Source organism: Prionailurus bengalensis, chromosome A1 (genome assembly GCF_016509475.1).
Source record: "Prionailurus bengalensis isolate Pbe53 chromosome A1, Fcat_Pben_1.1_paternal_pri, whole genome shotgun sequence".
In the NCBI taxonomy this organism is placed as follows: domain Eukaryota; kingdom Metazoa; phylum Chordata; class Mammalia; order Carnivora; family Felidae; genus Prionailurus; species Prionailurus bengalensis.
In genome coordinates this window covers 201,247,530-201,270,040 of record NC_057343.1, presented here as the reverse complement: position 1 = coordinate 201,270,040, position 22,511 = coordinate 201,247,530, and the positions used below count along the sequence as shown (strand labels likewise).

The 22,511-nt window shown below is 39.2% G+C and overlaps 1 protein-coding gene across 1 annotated transcript in view; it reads left to right on the top strand.

The window, feature by feature from the left end:
* The window catches only part of ITGA1 (integrin subunit alpha 1), a 159,815-nt gene that overhangs the window by 76,405 nt on the left and 60,899 nt on the right, over positions 1 to 22,511 (top strand). Inside the window, exons 7-8 of the mRNA XM_043598743.1 lie at positions 14,304 to 14,452; positions 17,769 to 17,919. Of these exons, the coding sequence (XP_043454678.1) occupies positions 14,304 to 14,452; positions 17,769 to 17,919 (300 nt within the window). The remainder of the gene's footprint in view (positions 1 to 14,303; positions 14,453 to 17,768; positions 17,920 to 22,511) is intronic.

Genomic DNA, 22,511 nt, shown 5'->3' with positions numbered 1-22,511 from the left:
TGCATCCTTTCAAAGACCATTCGAGGGGTGCCTGAATGGCTCAGTTGGTTAGGCATCTGACTCTTGATCATGTCATGATCAGAGTCAAGCTCAGGTCATGATCTCATGGCTTTGTGGGTTTAAGCTCCCCATCAGGCTCTATGCGGCCCTGCAGAGCCTGCTTGGGATTCTCTTTATTGTCTCTCTGCCCCTCCCCAACTTGCACTGTCTCTGTCTCTCTCAAAATAAATAAATAAACTTAAAAAAAAAAGACCATTCTAGAATTGTGACTTGCTCTTCCATCCGGTACATGTTTCACGTGGACCCTTTTTTTGCCCCCTGCTGAGGACCTCTCCCTTCCTCTTTTGCCCTCTTCCCCAATCCTTTCTCTCTTTGGTAAATACAGTTTCATAGGGCTATAAAATTAAAGCTGGATGGAATTGTAGAGGACTTTTAGCCCCAAATCTCAATTTATGGAGGAGATAGGAGAGGCTATGTAACTTGTTAAATAAAGTAAGTTGCTTGTTGATGACAGATCAGAAACCATAGCTTTCCAGCTGCAGTTCAGCTGTTTGGAGAAGTTTCAGGGCTGGTCCAGTCTGATGTCCCTAAATAGTAGGTTTCTGGTCCTTTTTATCTCATCATGGTTGCCCATAGCTTCCTTGGCCAGACCCCTTGGCACTCTGTCCTCTGCACTGACATACCTGTGACCAGATGGCTGGATCACAGCTCTCCCCTCTTTTACTGCCTTTCCCCATAATGTCCAATCTTCCCTTCCACCTGTTTTGTCCACCCCATTCTACTTCCCTATCCAAGCCTTTCTTTCCAAAGCTAAGAATAGTCTTGGAATATTTTCTTGTTATTTCTGATACTTTTAGTCATCTGGAAATTTTATTTCACTTTTAAATTAATTTATCTATTTCAATGTAAAAAAAAGTTCATTTATTTGTAGCTATCTGTGGACATTAGTGCAGCAGTGACATGTTTGGAGTTACTCTACAACTCCAGGAAGGAAATCTACAAGGCTATCTTACAAAAATAATCACCGCCTCAGTGGGGTTCTGTGCCCATGACTCAGTTTTATAAAGAACTCAGTTTTGTAAACAATCAATTGTTTATATGCTCAACCTGTTCTGCTATAGTTTTGATGTTTCTGTCTACTAGAACTGTAATTAATTTTCTATTTCTGTAGTGAAAGTCCTAATAGAGGAGCTATTCTGCCAGCCACCAGTGCAACTCTAGCCTGCCAGGGTTGTATACCTTTCTTGGCGGCGGGGGGAGAACAATCACTTTATTCAGAGGAATGGGGGCCAGCCCTTAGAGTTCAGATGCTACCAGACTATGGGAGGGAAACGAACATACTCTGAGGCAGAAGAGTCAGGTTACTTGTTTCCAGGACCTGATTCCACAAAGGGCAAGATTTCAAAATGCAACCCTGTGCACTGAGTCATTTGTAGTATCCACTGACTTCACCCAGGGAAACCTGCTTCCTAAAGAGAGAGGAGCTGCTTAAATGGCTGAATTTTTATGTCACATTTTGCTTGTATCATTCATTGTGGAGTTTAGCCATACTCCTTCATTCATTTATTCAAGTATGTTTCCTGAGGGTTTACAATGTACTAGGCTCTGTGCTGGGGCTTGGATAATCATAGAGACAAGATAGACACAGCCACTGCCCTCATAGAGCTTCTGTTGTAATGCAGTGTTTCTCCAAAAGAGGCTTATAGAACTTCTCTTCCCAAATCCCTGAGGTGCTTGGGCTGTACCCCAGATTTCAGAATCAGTCTCTCAGAGTGGGGCTATAGAGCCTGCATTTTAAGTAAGCAACCTACATGATTCTTAAACACATTAAAGTTTGAGAAACACAGGACTAATGCATTATTATATATTGATGTGTGTGTGTGTTTCTGCTGCATCTCTAGATACAGACTTTATATCATCTTTTAATTCTTGTCATTGGCCAGACAGTGCTTTGCTGTGACAGAGTGGGTTCTTAATGAGACCCTGTTGAATAAGTGTGTATATCATAATTAATGCTTTTAAAAATTTTTTTCTGATAGGTGAACATTTAATGAGACTTTTTTTTCTATAACTGGAATTTTAATATTCTATTAAATACTTTTATATTTGGGCTTTAGTGTTTACACTTTAGTATTTTCTAATCTTTTTCTATTTTGACTTAAGTTGTGTTAATGACTAGTTTCATAAGTTATTCTCTAAGTGAAGGGGATTGAAAAGGACATATTTACTACTAAGCCATCACTTTTGCTGAAGTGGTGAAAAGGGTCTTAACACCTTTAGATTCCCTTTAAAGTTTGATCTTCCTTTAGTGGATTCAGAAAAGAAATTTGTTCATATAAATTTTGGAAAAATATTTACTTTTGGAAAAATACTCTTCAAAGAAATGTGTACTGAAAAGCATGGTTATCATTCATGTGGTCTTATAGTAATTCTCTCCAAAAACACAATTTACTTTAACAACCATTTTCCTCCCTGACTGACTATAATATAATTTAAATAGGTTTTGTGTATGTGTGTGTGGGTGTGGGTGTGGGTGGGTGGGTGTGTGTGTGGGGGGGGGGTGTATGTCTTTTGTTTTTGTTTGTTTTCAATTACAACACCCAATTCTGCCCTAAGATTGGCAGAATCTGCTTCTGGATTTTTTTCTCCCCATAACTTATCCTCCCTACCTCCATTCCTGAAAGGGAAAGATGTAAAACAAACTGTGAGGGAGAATACCCAGAAGGAGCTGCCAAGATAGAAAGCTAAGAGATGGATGGAGGACTCTTCACCCATATCAAGGGTATAAAGGAATTCAGAATGGAGTTAAGAGGATTTCTGAAGAAGATTTCTCTGCAAGCAGGGCCTAGTGAGAAAGGCTTCAGCGGGTTCACACAATGAGCTTGATGTGTTTTCTAAAGTTGGGACACACAGCTGACTAGTGCTTCACTCCTGCCTGAAATACCTAAAGGGCAAGATAGCAGCTGTCTAGCTGCTGACAGGCAAGTCAGATGAGAGGTAGCTGCAGTTAGATTTCCCTGCAGTCCCAAGGTCTGTCATTACAAAGAATGTGTATATTCATGGATCATCACGGAGTCATGTTAGGTCCTGCCCTCAGACTCTTCTGGAGGTGAGCAGAGACTTCTGCACAAAAAAGCGGAAGACATCCCTGGTGAGGGCAGTAGTGACATGTATTCACTCAGACAAGGAAGTAGGTGAAGAGAAATCTGCAGAGAACCCACAAGAAAGTTGTTAGCACCTGGTAGCACCTGATCCATCTCAGGATAGCACCGGTCAAGTAAAAATTCCTGTATCCTTTATTTATCTCCGTTACCCCTGTCCCCGGAGAGGTCAGAGACTACAGTTAACAATCTAAGGGGAGACGAGTAAAGAAACAAAGAAAGAAACAGCCACCTATGCTGCTTTCTCAACTACATGCTTCTCATCTCCTGTAAGGCTTAGTGAGGGGAGAAGACGTACTATGAATCAACTTTGATATTTTGTCTCCTAGAGTGTGTTTTAATCTAGGTTGAACCATATGAAATTGTTGCTATTTGATCATTTTTGACCTACAAATACAGCAATTTCATGTGGTATGACCGACATTAAAATACAATTGACTCGGGGTGCCTCGGCGGCTCAGTCAGTTGAGCTTCCAGCTTCGGTTCAGGTCATGATCTCATGGCTCGTGATTTCGAGCCCCATGTTGGGCTCTGTGCTGCCAGCACAGAGCCTGGAGCTTTCTTTGGATTCTGTGTCTCCCTCTTTCTCTGCCTTTCCCCTGCTCACTCTCTCTCTCTAGCTCCCAAAAATGAATAAACATTAAAAAATTAAAAAGAAATACATTGACTCTAGGATAATGTGAAGGTTAGGGGCACTGACTTGCTGTGCAGTCAAAAATCTGCATATAACTTTGACTCCCCCAGAACTTAACTACTAATAGCCTACTGTTGACTGAAAGCCCTGCCAATAACATAGCAGTGGATTAACACATATTGTATGTTTTATGTATTATATGCCATATTCTACAATAAAGTAAGCTAGAGAAAGGAAAATGCTATTATGAAAATCATAAAGAAGGGGCGCTTGGGTGGCTCAGTCAGCTAAGCTTCTGACTGTTGATTTTGGCTCAGGTGATGACCTTACTATTAGGGAGATCTAGCCACATTGGGCTTTGCGCTTACAGCTTAGAGCCTACTTGGGATCCTCTGTATTCCCTCTCTCTCTGCCCCTCCCCCATTCACTGTCTTGCTCTCTCTTTCTCTCTCTCTGTCTCAAAAACAAATAAACTTTTAAAAAAGAAAATCATAAAGAGAGAATACATTTACAGTACTACACTGTATTTACCCAAAAAATTCATGTATAAGTGGACCCGCACAGTTCAAACCCGTGTTGTTCAAGGATCAATTATATAGGTCTTTTCTTTTTTAATAGATATTTTAAAACTATTAAGACACTGATCTTTCTATCCAGGGATAATAGAAGAACTTCACCCTAAATAAATTTTAAAGGGATCACGAGCCAAAAAAAATCACGTCATTCTGACTACACCTCATGAATTCTTGTGTACTGTATTGATTACGGCTATACACTTAGTACAACAGGTAAAGATAAAATATGATGGCCTATTGTCTGCATCCATAGATTTGTCATTTAGTAATTGCATGTGTTGAAAGATAGTTGCAAAGAAATGAAAGGAATTGTCAACTCCACAAAGGAAAAAACAAACAAACAGAGAGGAAGGGAGAAAGAAGGAAAACTTAAACTTGCATTGAAGTTTCCACATGACAATCAGTGTACATTAGGGGACACAGCATAAGTGACAAAAACATCAACTCCAAATAGCTACTCAAAGTTTTGTACAGGTTTCTGTGTGGTCCCATTAAGACTTTTGCAAACATAGTGAAGGAATTTTTGTCAACCAATTTTTTTACCCAAGACAGAGTAAAGGCTATAAAATTGCCTTTAAAAAAAAAACCACCTATAAAAACAAACCTGAAACACTCTGAGCTTGCCATAAAAGATATGATGGTATAAACATTGTGGAGGTCTTATCGATCCTCAATACCTAAACATAACACTGCTTTTAATAATAAATGAGAATGATATAAATATGCCAAATACGAGTGCATTACCCTAAATAAAACCAGTAAATTGTGAGGCTTGATATAAAAGTGAAATATACTAATGGAACAATGTCTAGATTGTTGCTATCAAAAGCACAGCATAGCATTAAACCAGGCAAAATGAAAGAGAGAGATTAATTAAATTTTAGGAATATTATTTATCTTTCTTTTTACTGCACATTTTATGGCCATTTCCCCTGAAGCCTTATTCGTTGTTTTGAAGTCTAAATAGAAGCCTGAAGGCACCTTGCAGCTGAATCCTTGTCAATCAGGCTATAGTATCTGACAGCCATACTGTGAATAAGGTGAATCTTCTCTGTCACTAGCCACCCAATCTGCATTCTCCCCTACCTCCATCCCTGAGCTATCTTTCCAAGGTAAAATTCAGGTCATAGCATTTCCCTGGGTAAAAATCTCCTGTCTTTGCCTGCTGAGTAATATCCAAGCTCCCCAGTGGATTGGAAAGCATCTGTCACCTGGCGCCACTCATTCCCACTGCCGCCTGCCTCCCTGGTGCCTTCTTGCCTCTCTTCTGGCTCTGCAGCCACTCCTCCCCTCTCTTTCCCTGAACACATCGCCAGTGTCCACAGGAGCCCCTCCCCAGAGTGCCCTTCTCTACCCCAAGCCCTAGGTGCTAGGTGACTTAGTTCCAGTGTCACTGTCTCTGTCACGTTCCATGATCTTTCCACCCCTCTTCCCACAAACAATCCCCTCCCCTCTGTCCCCATAAGTTCTACTCACCCTTCACGTACAGCTCTCATCACTCAGTAGCACTATCTTTTGCTTCTGTGTCTGTCTCTCCTGGCAGACTGTGAATTCCACTTTGACAGCATTGTGCCTTAATCCTTTTATTTATGGGATACAGTTTAGAGTTTTATGTGTTGCTGAGCATATAGGAGGTAGATCATTTGGGTTGGAAAAATCTCATTGCTGGGACTTTTCATTTCTCCTTGTGTTAAAAATCATTGTTGTAATGACCTCTTTCTCTCAGTCTACTTCATGAAGTCATTGAGCTAGAAGTGGTTCTTTGTGGGGGACCTCCCCCAGACACCCTTTACGTTAGGTTCCAGACTTTTCTTTGCAGGTGTTCCCACCCCAGCCCCATTCACCTCTCATCCTGATTGCTCCCACAGTCTTCTCAGAACTTTACTTGTACTCCCTTATCCTTGCATTTTTGAACTTGGATCAATTTCATTACAGCATCATCCAAGAAGGCAGCTTAAAACACCATTTTCCTAGGACCTATATCTATCATCTATCAACTTTATGTTTCTGAGGACTCATTTCATTTCCTTATGATCCAGTCTCACTTATGCCTCCTTTCACAGTGACAAACGGTGAAGCCTGGTTCCAGCTAACATAGCCTCAGAATGGCCCATGCTGACAGTTCACTGGGATTACAGTCTGTATTATTACTGCATTCTTACTCCAACTTAATCACATTAGAAGCATGTGGTAGGGGGCAGGCTTTGCACCATAGTTTGGTTAAAGGAAATATAAATTTGCCGGACACAAAGCCTGAGCTCTTTTCATGTTCAGCAATGGGGGATCTCCCACAGAACACTTCATTGTTTTACCCTATCATCATTCCCCTAAAGAAGACACTGGGTTGATAATGTTAATTGTTGAATGGAAAGCCCAGAAACTTAGTTTGTGCTTTAGAAATTAAAATTTAAAGGGGCGCCTGCGTGGCTCAGTTGGTTGAGCATCCGATTTCGGTTTAGGTCATGATCTCGCTGTCTGTGAGTTCGAGCCCCGTGTCGGGCTCTGTGCTGACAGCTCAGAGCCTGGAGCCTGCTTCGGATCCTGTGTCTCCCTCTCTCTCTGCCCCTCCCCTGCTCTTGTTCTGTCTCTCTGTCAAAAATAAATAAAACATTTTAAAAATTTTAAGAAAAGAAATTAAAATTTAGCAACTGCTGTTATAACTTTAACTTAACAATGCAAGGTATTAGAATATAATTCTAAATGAGGAAATAATTCCACTTCTTCATAACTCTTTGACTCGATATACTTAATAGCTATTTTATATACTTCTCTTTCTTAAACTTCTTTGTCATTCTGTTGTTACTTGAATTTCATGAAAAAAAATCAGAAGGCCCTCCTTTCAGTGATTTCATTTATATTTCTCACATTCACTTTCTTCCTCTTTCTTCTCTACCCCCTAAAAGAAATGAAAACCATCCACGTAATAAATTCATTGTAATTCAGCAGATATATATGAAGTGACTTCTTGATTAAGTATTAAGCTAGGTGTCATGGGCAATTAAAAAAAACTGTAACTTTGTCCCTGAGCCCAAAATACTTCCAACTTAGAAATGAGGTAAAATCTTTTATTTGGATGAGTACTATAATGATAGTGTATCATGAATATAACAAAGGTGAATGAGGCAGAACAATTATTTGATCTTTACGAGGAGGTAGCTCAATGTTGTAAAGCAATGTTTTCTAAATTATGTTGCTTGAGGTGTTAAATATGTTCTTCCCCCCAAATATTCCCTTAAATAGGAATAAAATATATCAGGTCTTTCAATTCATGATTCACAATGCATATTTTCATATTAAAGACTCAGAGCATTTTCAAAAAAATTTGCTTATGAATCAGAGTAGAGCAACTGGGAACAGAAGAGAAAGCCTTGGCCTTTTGCATTTGAAATTTGTGGCATTTTTTTTTTTTACTTAATATAAATAGCAGAAGGAGAAAGAGAGGCAGACAAAGAGATAAAGGGAGAGACCAAGAGAGAGAGAGAGAGAGAAGGGACCCCGTGCTGTAAAGATACATGTTAACTTTGTGTTACCCATTGTTTTTCAAGATTACTTGACCATGGAATTCTTTAAAAATCATAGCGAGTAACATACAGAGGGTGCTAGTACTCCCTAGAAAAGGGGTCAGGGAATATTAGCTCATGGCTTAGCTGAAGAAGGATTGTAAATCTCATGCTTAAGTGGTTTTGAATAAATGTTACAAACCTCTGGTTCATATAACAGAATCCTCTATCAGTTGTGTGCCTGATTTATGTGATAGCCTGAATCTTAGTTCTCTTTGGTCTTAGATTTAATTACATACCTATATCTTTTGTTCTACTTAATCAGGAAGTTCAAACTGTGTCTCCCTAGGAAGTAAAGGCTTCCTTTCCAGTTGTCTCTGAAAAGTGACTGTTGTACTTGTTCTACTCTCTTTTTTTAAATGTTTATTTTTGAGAGAGAGAGAGAACGCGCGCGCGCGAAGCGTCAGTGGGGGAAGGGGGAGAAAGAGGGAGACACGGAATCTGAAGCAGGCTCCAGGCTCTGAGCTGTCAGCACAGTGCCCGACGCGGGGCTCAGACATGGGGCTCGAACTCAGGAGCCACGAGATCATGACCTAAGCCCAAGTCAGATGCTTAAATGACTGAGCCACCCAGGCTCTCCTTGTTCTACTCTTTATAAGAATATTTTGTTCCTATCTTCCCATGCTGTTTTACTAATGCCCTAAGCTGCTCTTTTTCCATTTTCTCTTCAAGAAAGCCCACATCTAGCTGGTTGCTTCCTTTAGCTGCCATCCCTGCTTATTTATTTCCATTCAGCAAACATGCCTAGAGTCTTTCCATCTCCATTACTCCTCAGCAGTCTCTACTTAACTTCTACGCTCTGGTTTTTGTATCATTCCAACACAACTGGCTGCCTCAAGTCAAATATGATGATTATTGGCCATTTTTCTTTTTCTCAGTTCCTAGAATGATTTCAGTTCCTTATAATTTTTGACATATTCTCCACTCAAGACTGCTTTGCTTTCTCTGTTCTACATTTGTAAACCCACCGTCTGTTCTTTACCTGGGTACCTACTAAGGGGACTGCATCTTCCTCCCTCCATGAGCCCTTTCACGGTGAGACAATAAATGTACTTATACTTCTGTCCTCCTGCCTCCTCAAAATCTGTATGCCTCACTTGGCTAACTTTTTATCTTGTTATTTCATTATCATCCTTATTTGATTCTGTTGCATATAGTATCAAGTATAAATCTGTTTTACCTGCCTTAACTTATACCCTAAGCTGGGACTAAAACTTGTTTATTAACTGGGTCCCGTTAATACTCAGCAAAGTGTTACATGTGTTTGCTTTGTGATTTGACCATTTTCCTGTGATGAAAATCAATGAATGCCACCCTTTTCTGGAAAAGACACAGCAGGCCTTATTCTGTCTGATTCGTAAGGAAATATGCAGCCCACTATCAGCCAGGGACATACACTGAGCGTCATTTCCCTAAGATTTGAGATCCCACTGCCCCCAGTCTTCTCATTTCCCACACATCTTTATGTCTTTCTTTTTCTGCTTATCATTATTTCCCTGCTATCTCAGTCTTATGTGAAATGTTACAGTCATCTAGTAAGAATGTATGAGGGTCAATCATAAGCAAAGCAAAACAGCAGCATGGGATAAGAGAGTACCAAAAGCTATGACATAGTCCATGCTCCTTAGCCCTGCTTGCTCCTATATATAATGCAGTTGGGAGATAAAGCATGCATACAAAGAAGTTCAGAAGAATGCAGTACTCCCAGGAGCAAAACAGACAAGTTTGCTTCAGGGGTTAGAGAAGGGGAAGATCAGTAAGCCAGACTGGCGACTAGGTGGGAAAAGTTTTGCAGAGAAAGTGACTCTTTGTACTGGATCTTCCAGAATGGATAGAACTTAGCTTTGTTGGAGGGATGAGGAAAGGCACTTGGTAGGGACAGGGTTCATACTGGGGAGTCCTGAAGACGTGGGAGAACTAGAAAGGCTGTTGAGTGACTGCAGGTCAGGGGAAGAAAACTGAAGTTTACCTTACAGGTCTTGTATTTCCAAGGAGCAACTTCAAGTTTTATCTGTTTTCTATTTTAAGTAGAATAAAAATTCCATTTAGAGTGTATTTTAAAGTCGTTGATGTAGGCAATGGAGAGTTAGTGGAGATTTTTGAATAAGGATGTTATGTAAGCAGAATTTCAAGGCAGTTAGCCTTACATTTATTTATGTAAGAGCTGAGGAGATGGAGCTGAGGAGAATGAAAATAGGAGGAAGACCAACAGCGGAAAGACCAACTATTGCCACGGTCCAGGTTGAGTGAAGTGAGGTCTGGCCTGAGCCAAGGAAGAAATGCAGAAACACAGATAATAGCTGCCTTAAGTCTGGTTTCCCAGAAGCAAACCCTGAGAAAATGAGCCAAGTGACAGTGATTTACTAAGGGAGTACTTTTAAAAGAAAATAGTAAGAGATTTGGGGGAGCAAAACAGAGTAACAACTGAGAAGAACCAAGGGTGTGATTTCAGGTGAAATCAAGGCCTTCAGCTATTCTGAGTGAAGGGGCTGGTCTTTCACTGTCTGTACTCAGGCATTGCCTGTGGAGCTTGGCAAAAGGCGATAAAGGAAAAAATTTCCAGGCACTCCTCGCTCTTTGAACCTTTGGAACAAAGCAGATCTAGTAATCCAAGGGCAGACGGTCATCTGAAGAGACTCATGTGGAGTGTTAGAAGCAAAGTATAAAGAAAAGGTGAGGCAACTGACAGTTACAAGTTATCTAAAGAATAAACTTATAGAAGTGAGATATATGTTAAGTAGGTAGAGAAAGACAGGGAGAGAGAGAGAGAGAGAGAGAGAGAGAGAGAGAGAGAAGGTATAAAGCACTGATTTCTGACTTACCAAGAGGCTAAAATTTTTCTGCTGTTCCTGGTGTCCAGATAATCCAATAGTCCATAGTAGGTTTTATAAAATATGTAAAGTATTTTGAAATGTCAAATATTATGGCACAAAGCTGCCTTGTTTAATTAGCATAAATTCTTCCTCTTCTCGTGTGAACTCCTCCCCATGTATCAATGTGATACTGTCTTTTTCCTGAAGAGTTAATAGTTTATGACCAGAATTTGATTGCACTCAATAAATGGGAGCAAAATACGCTCATTAGTACAAAGGAGTAGGACTGTCGAGCAGTGTTATGTGCAACCACATTTGAGATTCATGGCCATAACTTTAAAGTGAGACCAGTCTACAATTTGTGATTTTTGTGTAGAAACATTTGAAGTCACAGAAGCACAGAAAGTAAAGGAGATATTTGGACTTAACCAGAGTTGGAGGTTAGCCATGTGAGTTAATGGAGGGGAAAAAAGGTTAAAGGAGTTAAAGTTTGCAAGTAAATGATTGTGGTGATGGACCATGGAATCTAAGCTAGGGACAAAAAAAAAAAGTAGGATCTCTGAATTAATTGCAAGTCTTGATATGGTGAAGGAATTGGTGACAGACATAAATGAGCTCAAGTTAATGGTAAAATACTTGAAATTGAGATTGAGGTGCTGCAGTTTTTCCAGTTGACAAGGTCAAGGATAAGACCTTGAGAGTGGATGACATAGGTGATGTAGAGGAAAAGATTACTAAAGATGAGGAAGTCAAAGAAATAAGACTAGATTGTTCAAGATTTTATCCAAATGAGAGACTACAGTGTTCAGTAGATTCACTCAAGTAGTAAAATGTCCAAGAATAACGACAGGAATGACAGTTTTCAAAGTTCTTTAGCCTCCTGCCTGATCAAACAAAAACAAAGGGAAATAAAAACAAACTCTGTAAGATGTCCTGAATAGATGAGCAATTAACTTCCACAGCAGCATTTATTCACCTTGGTACCAAAAAATAAGCATCATGTTTATCTAAGTTTCAAAATCATTTTACTTTTATTTACACTGAACATTTCTATACACAAAGACAATGTTGAACCTTCATGGTTTCCCTTAATAATTATACAGTGTCTCCCTAGATTACTAATTAAAACCTATGAGGGTCATTGGGAGAATAATTTTAAATCTGTGTTGAGAGTAATAGATAACTATCCATAACACTTAATTATGATTCAAGGAAATAACCTGAATTGGATTTTGAGTGTATCCTCATCCATTTATTTATTTATTTATTTATTTATTTATTTATTTAGCATAATTAGTTGGTTGTAGCCTGCTTATATTTCCAAAAGGACTTTTGGTCATCTTTATTCCAATTATAAGAGCACACGGCTTTGGGGCTGATGGTGACAGATATTCAGTGAAAGATATATTCATAGAAGAGCAGGGCTATCCTGGACATAGATTGAGGGATTGCATGTTCAGTCAGCTTATTATATACCTTATCTTACACTTACGTATGCTATCTTTTTCTTATTTATCCTATACCCAACTAAACAACTCTAAGGAATGATTAATGTGTTCTGTTTCTATTTTTAAAATATGATGCTTGTTTGTTTGCTTTACTTCTATTATATTCTCCAGTAGATCTCAATTAGCTAGATAGCTCATTGAATTCATCAAGTAACAATTCATCAATGGCAGCAGCATTTAGCAGAAACTAGTAGGATGAGGCGACACAGAATGCAGGGAGTTCAGGGAGGTGTATTTCTGTAGAGAGGAAGTAGACTGATGGAAAAAGCCCTGGGATAAAAGATTCACATCTTAGACTAGACTCTTTTCTGCCCTTTCACTGTGAGGAATATTTTAAACTTAAATTTCTCATTTATAAAATGTGATACCAATTAATGTTATTATAATCTGAATAAATTAGGGGAAAGCTTTTCAAAAGGCATTAAAAATATAGGATACTATTCTTATTTAAGCATAATGGTGTGATTGCTTCAAGACGTCTAGTGTACTCTAGAAGGTGGCTCAAAGATGATAAAGATTATTTTAAATTAGAAGGTAGTCTTGTTGGTTTCTGCAAATGCCAGAGTATGCTTCTGGTTTCAAAGAAGACCCAGCTGTGGAAATGTATCTATGAGTCAGACATGTAATTAAAGATTTCTGACAACTGTAACATCCTCAAGGGAGGCTGGAAGGTAGATGCTGAACCTTCATGCCACTTGGAAGTAAGATCAGAATTGGAAATAGGATGGGTATGAAAAAAGCACTAGAGGCAACTTTACCACTGAGCAAACTAGGCAATTGCCTTAGCAAGAAGGCAGGCTTGTCTCAAATTGCTTCCCCAGGACCCAAGAAATGAAATGCCCAGAATTTCTACATTAAAAAGACATTCATTGGGTATAGAATTTCTGAATTTCTCATTTTGGGGTGGGAAATTAAACAAAAAGTTATCTTCACTCACAATTCTTGATGTAGATTGATCTATTGGTTCACATCAATATTTAAAAGAAGGTATAGAAAAAGGATAAGAAAAATGGGCATCTGTAAGGGAGAGGGGAGGAATACAGAGCAAGGGAAATCCAATCTGGTGTCACTTTACCCTATGTATCATTTTGCTCCATGATGGCTCTGCAGTTAGCTGCCCACGTTATCCTATCTGTGCAAAGGAGGGAATGAAAGGAGGAAGGTAGAAAGAAGGGAAGACTGAACAAGAAAAGGGGTGGTGGGGAGAAGGGCTGGTGTGAGAGAAATGGAAGCTATGCCTGAGCTAGATAAAGCCTGAAGCACATGTGTGCCCTCCCCAGATACATGCCCCACTTACTACTCATCCAGCCTCATCTGGTTTCACTTCCCCTCACAGCCTAGTCCAGGCTTACTGACTTTCTTTCTGTTCTCAGGACATCCCTACTTTTTTCTCATCTCAGCTTCTTCACATACCAATTGCCCTTGTGTGGATCCATCCTCTCACTCTGTCTCCATCCAGGACAGGTCTCCACCCTCCTTGCACCTTTCAGTATCAATTTGAATATCACTTCGAAGAGGCCTTCCCTAACCCCCCATTTTGAAGTAGGGCCCTAGGTTTACTTGCTAAACAGCTTTTCCATTTCAGCCGTCTCTCCATAGTTTGCAATTGAACATGCATTGGAATGATTGTGTGTTGAATCTCCCTCTATCTCTGATTCTCTCTCTCTCTCTGATTTCCTCTCTCTCTCTCTCTCTCTCTCTCTCTCTCTCTCTCTCTCTCTCTCTCATTTAGATGCTCCATGAAGGCAGAGAGCATGTCAGTGCATTGTATCTTCTACCCCTCAAGACTTGCCAGAGTCATTCAGTAGAAACTATTGCAGAGATAAACCAATTGTTTAAGAAGTTTAACAACAGTACTTTCATTCTTGTTCCTTGGGCTACGAATATCCACAAGTGGCAGTGGTTATTTCTGTCGGAAGGATTTGTATACTGATGAATTTTTGAACTATCTAAAAGACAAAAATGTATGACATCTGATCTACATGTTTAAACTAAAGAAAATTGAAATGGAATATTGCTAGATGGTAAACTCACAATGGCTTGGTATTTCAGGTTGGAATTGTACAGTATGGAGAAAATGTAACCCATGAGTTCAACCTCAATAAGTACTCATCAACGGAAGAGGTACTTGTTGCAGCAAATAAAATAATCCAGAGAGGTGGCCGCCAGACTATGACAGCCCTTGGGATAGACACAGCCAGGTATGTGGATTAAAAAATAGACCAAGGTAAAAAAACTACACATGACCAACTGTTGACAATCAAGCCCTTTCGAGTGTTGATTGAGCATTTATCTTGGCAATATTTAAAGTCATCTTTTTAAAAAACTGGATTCCACCAGTTAGCTAATAGTTATAGGATCAAGTTGTTCTACAGCATAGTCTCCCTGTCCTTCTTGTCTTTCCTGTTATTCTAAAGGTTTAAGTCATGGAAAATCAGTCATAAAAACTACTGTAGTCTAATGCATCATGTTCTTGGGTGCTAAGACAAAATATTAGTGAATATATTTTCCCTTTGTTCTTTGTTTACAGCTTCTGGGAACCCCATTTTTTAAAAAAGAGGATTAATATTCATCCACTTCTACTCAATATGTATTTATATCCTAGTATGTCCATAATTTTACAGTACCTAATTTAGGATTATTGAAGCTCTCAAGTAAGAGTTTTTAAGAAGCCAAATTCAATAGCGCTGTCTTTGAAATCATTTTCAGTGCAAAGACTGAAAGAAGTGGAAAGAACTTCATCATTTGTGTACTCTTTCTTTCTTCTGTTCTCCAAATTTCCTCTAATTCATATCTCTTCCTTCCTCCTGCACCTCCACGGAGAGCACATAATCCACTCTGTGGTTGAACTTCATTCTATGAGAAGCTACAGAACGGTCCTTTGATCACAATGTAGAACATTTTATTTTCTATATCGTTCCCAATTGCATGCAACTCCCATCTTTTGCTGTTTTATTCATGAGTTGCCTTTAAAGCTAGTAAGGTTCTGATCAAAAACTAAACAATACCAAAATCACAGGAGATCTAATAAGTAATGTGACTAATACTAAGGATCCTTCTGTTACGTGTCTTCAACTTCTGGACCCTCATCTGATTTTAATGAACTAATTACCCATTCTCTCACTTCACATGTCTGCTAAGATCAGTATTTTAAGGGGGTTAAAATAGTTAATATGGATATTCTGAAGAACTGAGATTTTATGTGCAGCATTAGGCCCCTAAGTGTTAGAGAAGCATGTGGTTCTAGTTATATGGGACTCAAGAGAAAATAACCACAAACAGATGGGGTAATTTTACATTTACCTGCCTTTCAGATCACCAATTTGCATGCACAGAGAGTGCACATGTTGAGGTGTGCTGAATGAACCTTCTTAAATAATTGACTAAATGTGACTGCACATTCAAAGTAAATCAAAGTGTTCTTTGAAAGCTCTGAGTCTGTAGGGAGCTGTGTATTTTCTAAAGGCAACCACTTAAGAATGAATATTCATCTTTGAAAACTAACTGAAGAAATATTCTGGCTGCTTTGCTCCTGCGTAAATACCACTCTAAATACCATAACCCTATATGGTTTTTGCCTACATGTTTCACAAAGGGTCTAGCTGTAGGGCACACAGTTTAATGAGTTTTGTATATAAATAAAACTCCATAGCGGTATTACTCAGTATCCTTGTACATTCTTTTTTCACATTGAAGCATATTTTTAATTGCTCTTTATTCCTTTCTAGCAGGGCCAATTGCAAACAATATTTTTAATTTTTTAGAATCCTTTACTTCTATTTTCATTGGATGGTAGTATTTGGGGGTCAAGGGCAATTTGCTGAAGATATTTGAAACAGAAAGAGTCTACTCAAGAGTTCTGCCAGTGGCTAGTTTTACATTATATAAAACCAACCCTTGTTTAGATCTAGCAGATTTTCTTTAAGAAATGTCTTTTAATTATCTCCATCAGCTGAGGTTCATTCAGTAATGACCTGTATCTTTGTAAGAAGTAGGAAGTTTTGGTGATCCTCTAGAGAATTAAGACCACAAAAAGGGTTGAATCATATGTGATATCCATGTCTGAGCTTCATTTAAAGACTAGTCTTTAACATCTGTTTTCACCTTTGTACATATAAAGAAGTTGGACATCTACCTGTTTAGTGTAGAGGGCAGAAATATGCAGTTCCTTAGTGATCAGTTGTTGTTTTTTTAATAGCTTCTCCTTTATTTTGAAATTTTTAAGAAAAATCAAAAATGTAAAGAAAGCAAACAACAAAATCCTATGTACTCACCAAACAAATCAACAGTTGTTAATATCTTCTCATATTTGCCTTCAGTCTTTTTAAAGAGAAATAATCACAGATAAAAATCCCTTTGCCCACATCACTGGGATTTTCTCTCCTGCTCACAAGATACCTACTATTGTGCATTTACTGTGTACCTAAGGTACAACTAATGTGTATTGTGCAAACCATTTGGAAGGTTGGTCTAAGAGAAATGTTTTTTGGCATATTCCAAACTGCAGGTATTTGCCCTCACGACCAAACTAAAATATTTAAAAGGAGCATTCAGTACAACAATTGCTGCATTTTATACCAAAATCAAAAAAAAATATTATATGAAACCCTTTTATTGTTTCATTCCAAATAAACTTACTTGACTCAAGAGAGGGAAGTGAGTTGAGTAAAAGAAGATAATACAGGGAAAGTGTGCCTCTGTGTGTGTGTGTGTGTGTGTGCACGCGCCTGTGGAGAAGCACAAAACAAACAAGAATTTAAGTTCCCTTCTCTTTCAGCTCTTTCCATAAATGCTTTTTGAATTAAATAAAAACTCCTTTCTTTGCAGTTAGGGCATAGCATTTCCCTTTCTCTCCGTGCCACCTTCTCCCACCCCATCCCCAGCAGCCTGTGTCCTAAAACCTAGTTCAGACCAAATTTTTCATAGCTACTCCAGCCCCTTTTGTCCTCCATAGCCCTGCTTAATCACTGAGTCAGACCACAACTGTCTGCAGTCTTTTATGACCATGTCTGATTTTCCCCCATACTCCTGTTTTCCCCCAGCTCCCCTCCTCAGCTCAGAGGATTTCCATACTGTTCTATAAATGTCAGAGTAGATGTGGGGGAAGTGAGGAGAGGACAGAGCAAAAGTTTCTGCCAAAAGCAGAAGAAAAGAGGAGTGTTTATAGAGAAAGGAGTGGCTGAGAGAGTATTTGAGATCTGACCTTCTCTAGATCTGATGTGTGCTCCAGTGACATCTTCCCTGACAAGTTTCCAAAGAATGAAATACTGCTGCCCTTTGTATATGGGATATGTGATGATCAGCAAAATGGTGACCTCTCCATCATCTGGAATAAATCTAAAACTATTACAAATAATGATCATCATGCCTCCCAGCTTGAACAATGGGTGTCATTGTTGATCTTGGAAGGACAGCACTAGTCTAGCTACAGTTGTCACTGTTTTTCTTTTGTTTATCACTTTGCCTAACCTTGGGGTGGTGTTTTATTTGCTTCTCTTTTCTCTTTGATTTCTTCAGGAAGGAGGCTTTCACTGAAGCCCGGGGTGCCCGAAGGGGAGTTAAAAAAGTTATGGTAATTGTGACTGATGGGGAGTCCCATGATAACCATCGACTGAATAAGGTCATCCAAGACTGTGAGGATGAAAACATTCAGCGATTTTCCATAGCTGTAAGTACAGGGCTAGAAATGGCTTTCATATTCTGTTGTGAAGACAAGAGGGGTGTGTGTGTGTGTGTGTGTGTGTGTGTGTGTGTGTGGTGTGTGGTGTGTGTGGTGTCTGTGTGTGTGTGTATGTATATACATATATATATGTATATACATATGTATATGGATATATATATATATATATATACCCATCATGGTTATGTTATGAAAGTGACACAGACAAGGTTGAGAAAGGAAAAGTTCTCCACTTGAAAGTAAACTCTGTGGAGGCAAGATAGGGTTTTTGCTCCCTTTGTGTCCCCAGGAAGAGAGGGCAAGAGAAAGAAAGAGACGGAAATAGGGAAGGAAAAAGAAGAGAAGAAAAGGAGAAGAAGGTAGGAAGAGGAACTGTGGGGGGGTGGGGCGGATGGAGAGAGGAACGGAGGAAGGGCAGGAAAGAGGAAGGGAAGGAGGAGATGGAAGGGTGGAAGGAAAAAGGAAGGGAGGTAGGAAAGGAGGGAACTGAAGATGTGCTAGGTAAGAAATACAGTGCCTGCTAATTAATAATTCTTCCCACGATTTGGGAAGGTGGAAAATCAGGACAAAGCTCCTAATAATCTGCTTAAAGTGAACAATGGTATTTCCACACCTACAACTCTATGAGTTACAGGAAAGAAGCAAAAGGTCACCTAATTTTTTGTCTACTCTGGACAGTCTACAACAGGACTTAGAAGAAGAGTCCCTGTGATGGCAAGACTTTCTTTTTTTTTTTTTCACATTTACTTATTTTTGAGAGACAGAGAGAGACAGCATGAGCAGGGGAGGGGCAGAGAAAGTGGGAGACACAGAATCCAAAGCAGGCTCCAGGCTCTGAGCTGTCAGCACAGAGCCCAACGCAGGGCTTGAACTCACAGACCATGAGATCATGACCTGAGCCAAAGTCGGCCACTTAACCAACTGAGCCACCCAGGCGTCCCAGCAAGACTTTCTTATGTGGTTTTGTAGTTACAGTTATTCCTCTGCACAAGCCACTTTCTTGGCATTACTGGTGGAATGAGGAGGGATCAGGAGACTGACTTATTACTTATGCACTCTGTGCAGAGCCATTTCATCCCATTTCATAACCCCTCACTGTGCAGCCAAAGTGAAGCAGCCAGCAGCTATAAAGTGTTTTCCTATAATTGTATTTAAGCTGGGCAAGAAGAGAAAAAGGATTACAGAAGAAGAAATTTCCTTTAGTTCCAAGGAAAAGCCTAGCCTGCTCTTGATGATGTAGAAGATATTACATATAAAGTACTTTAGCTCTTTGTGAGTAAATCTGGATTAATACAACAGCAATCCATTATTAATAACAAGTGTCTTTCAAATATAAAAAACAAAAAGGGGGGAGAGAGAGAGAGAGAGAGAGAGAGAGTCAGAGTGCTTTATAGCTCTTATTGGTGATTTTTTTTCTAAATCAACTTCTAATAGTTCCATGAACTAAGATAACTCAATTTTCATGGTGCGACCCCATGGAGAGGGACATTCAGAAAAAGAGAAATAAAACTTCTACATTTCAAACATGGACAATAACTTAAATTGTCACTCATATAGCACTCTATAATCTACAGTGTTTTTTTTTCTGTGTCCTAGATACCTTTCTTTGCCCTTCATGGCACCCCAAAGAGAGGAGGGCAACCTTTATTTTCCCCCATTTTATGAATGAGAAAACCAAGGGATAGCAGTCCCCATGACTGTAGGTCACATGGCCAGGTCTCCACATCCCCCTTGACTGACCACATGTACCACACTGCCCTGGGCTGTTCTTCCCCATGCCCCAATCTTTCTTTCTTCTGCCTCGGGTCTCTGGAAGGTGCTACAGGACTATCCTAACCTGTTTTCACTCACTTCCTCTAACTTCCAAAGAGCACCATGGTTCTCTCTACCTCCTGCTTTTTGTACCAGAGCAAAAGGACTCAGCACAGAAATGCTAAGCATGTCCCATAATGTGATAACTTTAAGCAACAAAAGACCCATGGACATTTTCCAGAAGTAAGTCTAAGAAAGGTGGGGCGGGGGGAGGGATAGAGGACAGTATATTTTGGAGCCAGAAAAACCTTTGTTCAAATTCTGCCTTTGTGAGAGTGAATAACTCACTTAATACTCTGAGCTTCAGCTTCTTTATCTATAAAGTAGGGTAATATTGTTTCTCTCTCTTTCAGATAAAGAACCAGTGAGATAATGACTGTGAAACCATCTAGCACAATGGCAAGCTAGGCAACCAATAAATGTTATTTTTCTTAAGGATCTTTAACTCAAGCAGTTTACAACCATGAAGTAATAAAATTATAGTGCTTTAGAACTAGAAGGAATTTTATAGATAAACTGTGTTGCCCTCTTGCACAGAAGCCTTCAGAGACTCCCCCATGCACTGTCAACCCTATTCTCAGCTTCTGAACCTTAACTAACGACTGTGTCCCGCCTTCCTTTCTAATCGTTCACTCTTGATTCAATAGCATGTGCCCTTTAAGGAGTCTTCTTAATATAAATTGTTTTTTTTTAATTAAGGCAGGAAACAAACATCTCAGAACTCTAACTGCTTAGCCTAAATTGGTTTTCACAAAATCTCTTTTATTTACAGTAAGTGAGAATAAGATATTACCCATAATTGCATTAATCTTCCAGGAGAATAATAAAATCATGAGTTCCTTTCCTGTTTTAATCAATGAATTATTATCAAATTGCTCTTCAAAATGTTATAAATAATGTATGAGAAAAATTCACTTCAAGAATTGTTATTTTCCCAATTCATATTTCTTGTCCCCAGTGAACCTTGTATTTTTTAGTTTGTGCTGAACTAGGAAATAAGACAGTTATTTTATTGCCTCTTCTTGTGCATTCTTGGGCATTTCTACAGCTGCATTCATGCTTCACATGGTCAAATATAGTTGAGGGTCTGCCACTGTTGTCACCTGGACTGTTTCTCCTACTCCATTTTTTTTACCCTCCATTTGATCTTGAACACCACAGACATGTTTTATGGGAGACAATGACCCCAAAATAATTGACCATTAAAAATTTAAGCACTCTAGGGGCGCCTGGGTGACTCAGTCAGTTAAGCAGCCAACTTCAGCTCAGGTCATGATCTCCCAGTTCATGAGTTCGAGCCCCGCATCAGGCTCTGTGCTGACAGCTCAGAGCCTGGACCCTGCTTCGAATTCTGTGTCTCCCTCTCTCTCTGCCCCTCCCCTACATGCACTCTCTCTCTCTCTCTCTCAAAAATAAATAAACATTAAATTTTTTTTTAAAAAAAAGAAAATTTAAGCACTCTATGATAAAACAGCAAACATGTCCCATTAAACTCTTAGATTTGGTGAGGGTCCTGAGCTGGTGTGATCCTGAGCTGGATTCTGTTCCAAGGTTTGTATTCTGTCACTTGTGGATATTAGACACTGGTAGCAGGAACCCGCTTTACATTCATATTCTAATCCTGGATGATAATGGCTGGGATTATAATGGCTGTGAAATGTGTATTATCTACAGCATTCAAATGAAAATCAGAGAAGTTAGAAAGTATCTTAGCATTCCATTCATTTGCACACAAAAGGCACTACAGTACATGTAAATGAATTGTACACTTTACATTTGACACATCTGCCTCAAGGGAGGTTCAATTCTGGATGTCTACTTCAGGTAAATATTAGCAGAATACCAAATGCCTGGGCTTGACATATTTGTATAAAGTGAAACAGAAGTAATTTATAAGTGTTATTTTGTATTTCTTCTCATTCACAGAAAATAATGTTTCTACAAGCTACCAGATCCTTGGGTGAAGGATCAAAACACATTTCTATTTTTATTTTTATTCTGTAATACAAATAGTTCAAACTGGATGCAAGTCACAATAATTCCTGGGAATTTTTTTGTTTTACACTTTCTTCTAAATATATATTCTCATGTTGAATCTGTTTTATTTTTATTCTTTAAGTATGTCAGTTGGGCATTTTCCTCACTGAACTTTATCCAGTTGTCTCTGTCACATAGAGCACTAAATGTCTGACATTTACATTCCAACTATGAACCTCGACCATGCAAGGTCAAACCTCGAACCATGCATGGTCCAAACGTCTTTATAATTTTTATATGTATTTTCAACTGTATCACTTTATAAGTGAAATGGAAGTGAACACATCAATGCAAAAGTGAATCTACAATATGTTCAATAGGAATTAAGGAGGAAAGATGGTGACTTTTCTGCCAAGGATGTCATATGACTTACAGGATAAATTAGGTAAAACATTGGGGACTCAGGGTTCTTCATGTGACGTAGGATTTGTATGAATCTAAAAGAAATACGTGTGTAGCAAAACTGCTGACAAAGAAGAAACCCAACAGTGTGTCCAGAGAAGAATAGCAGGTGTAGAGTGAGGTGTTGAGCCAAACTCCAGTGATCCTGAAACTGACACACGGTTATGATGGACACTCTGGCGGCTGGACACTCTCTGCCTTTGCCATGCTTTCTCTGGGGCATGCCCATCTAGCTGTGGGAAAATACTCAACTTTAAGAAAGGCATCTTAGAATTTCTTCAATGTAATAAGAGCAAGTGGGCCTTGGGTTTTCTCTCCCTATCTGGACA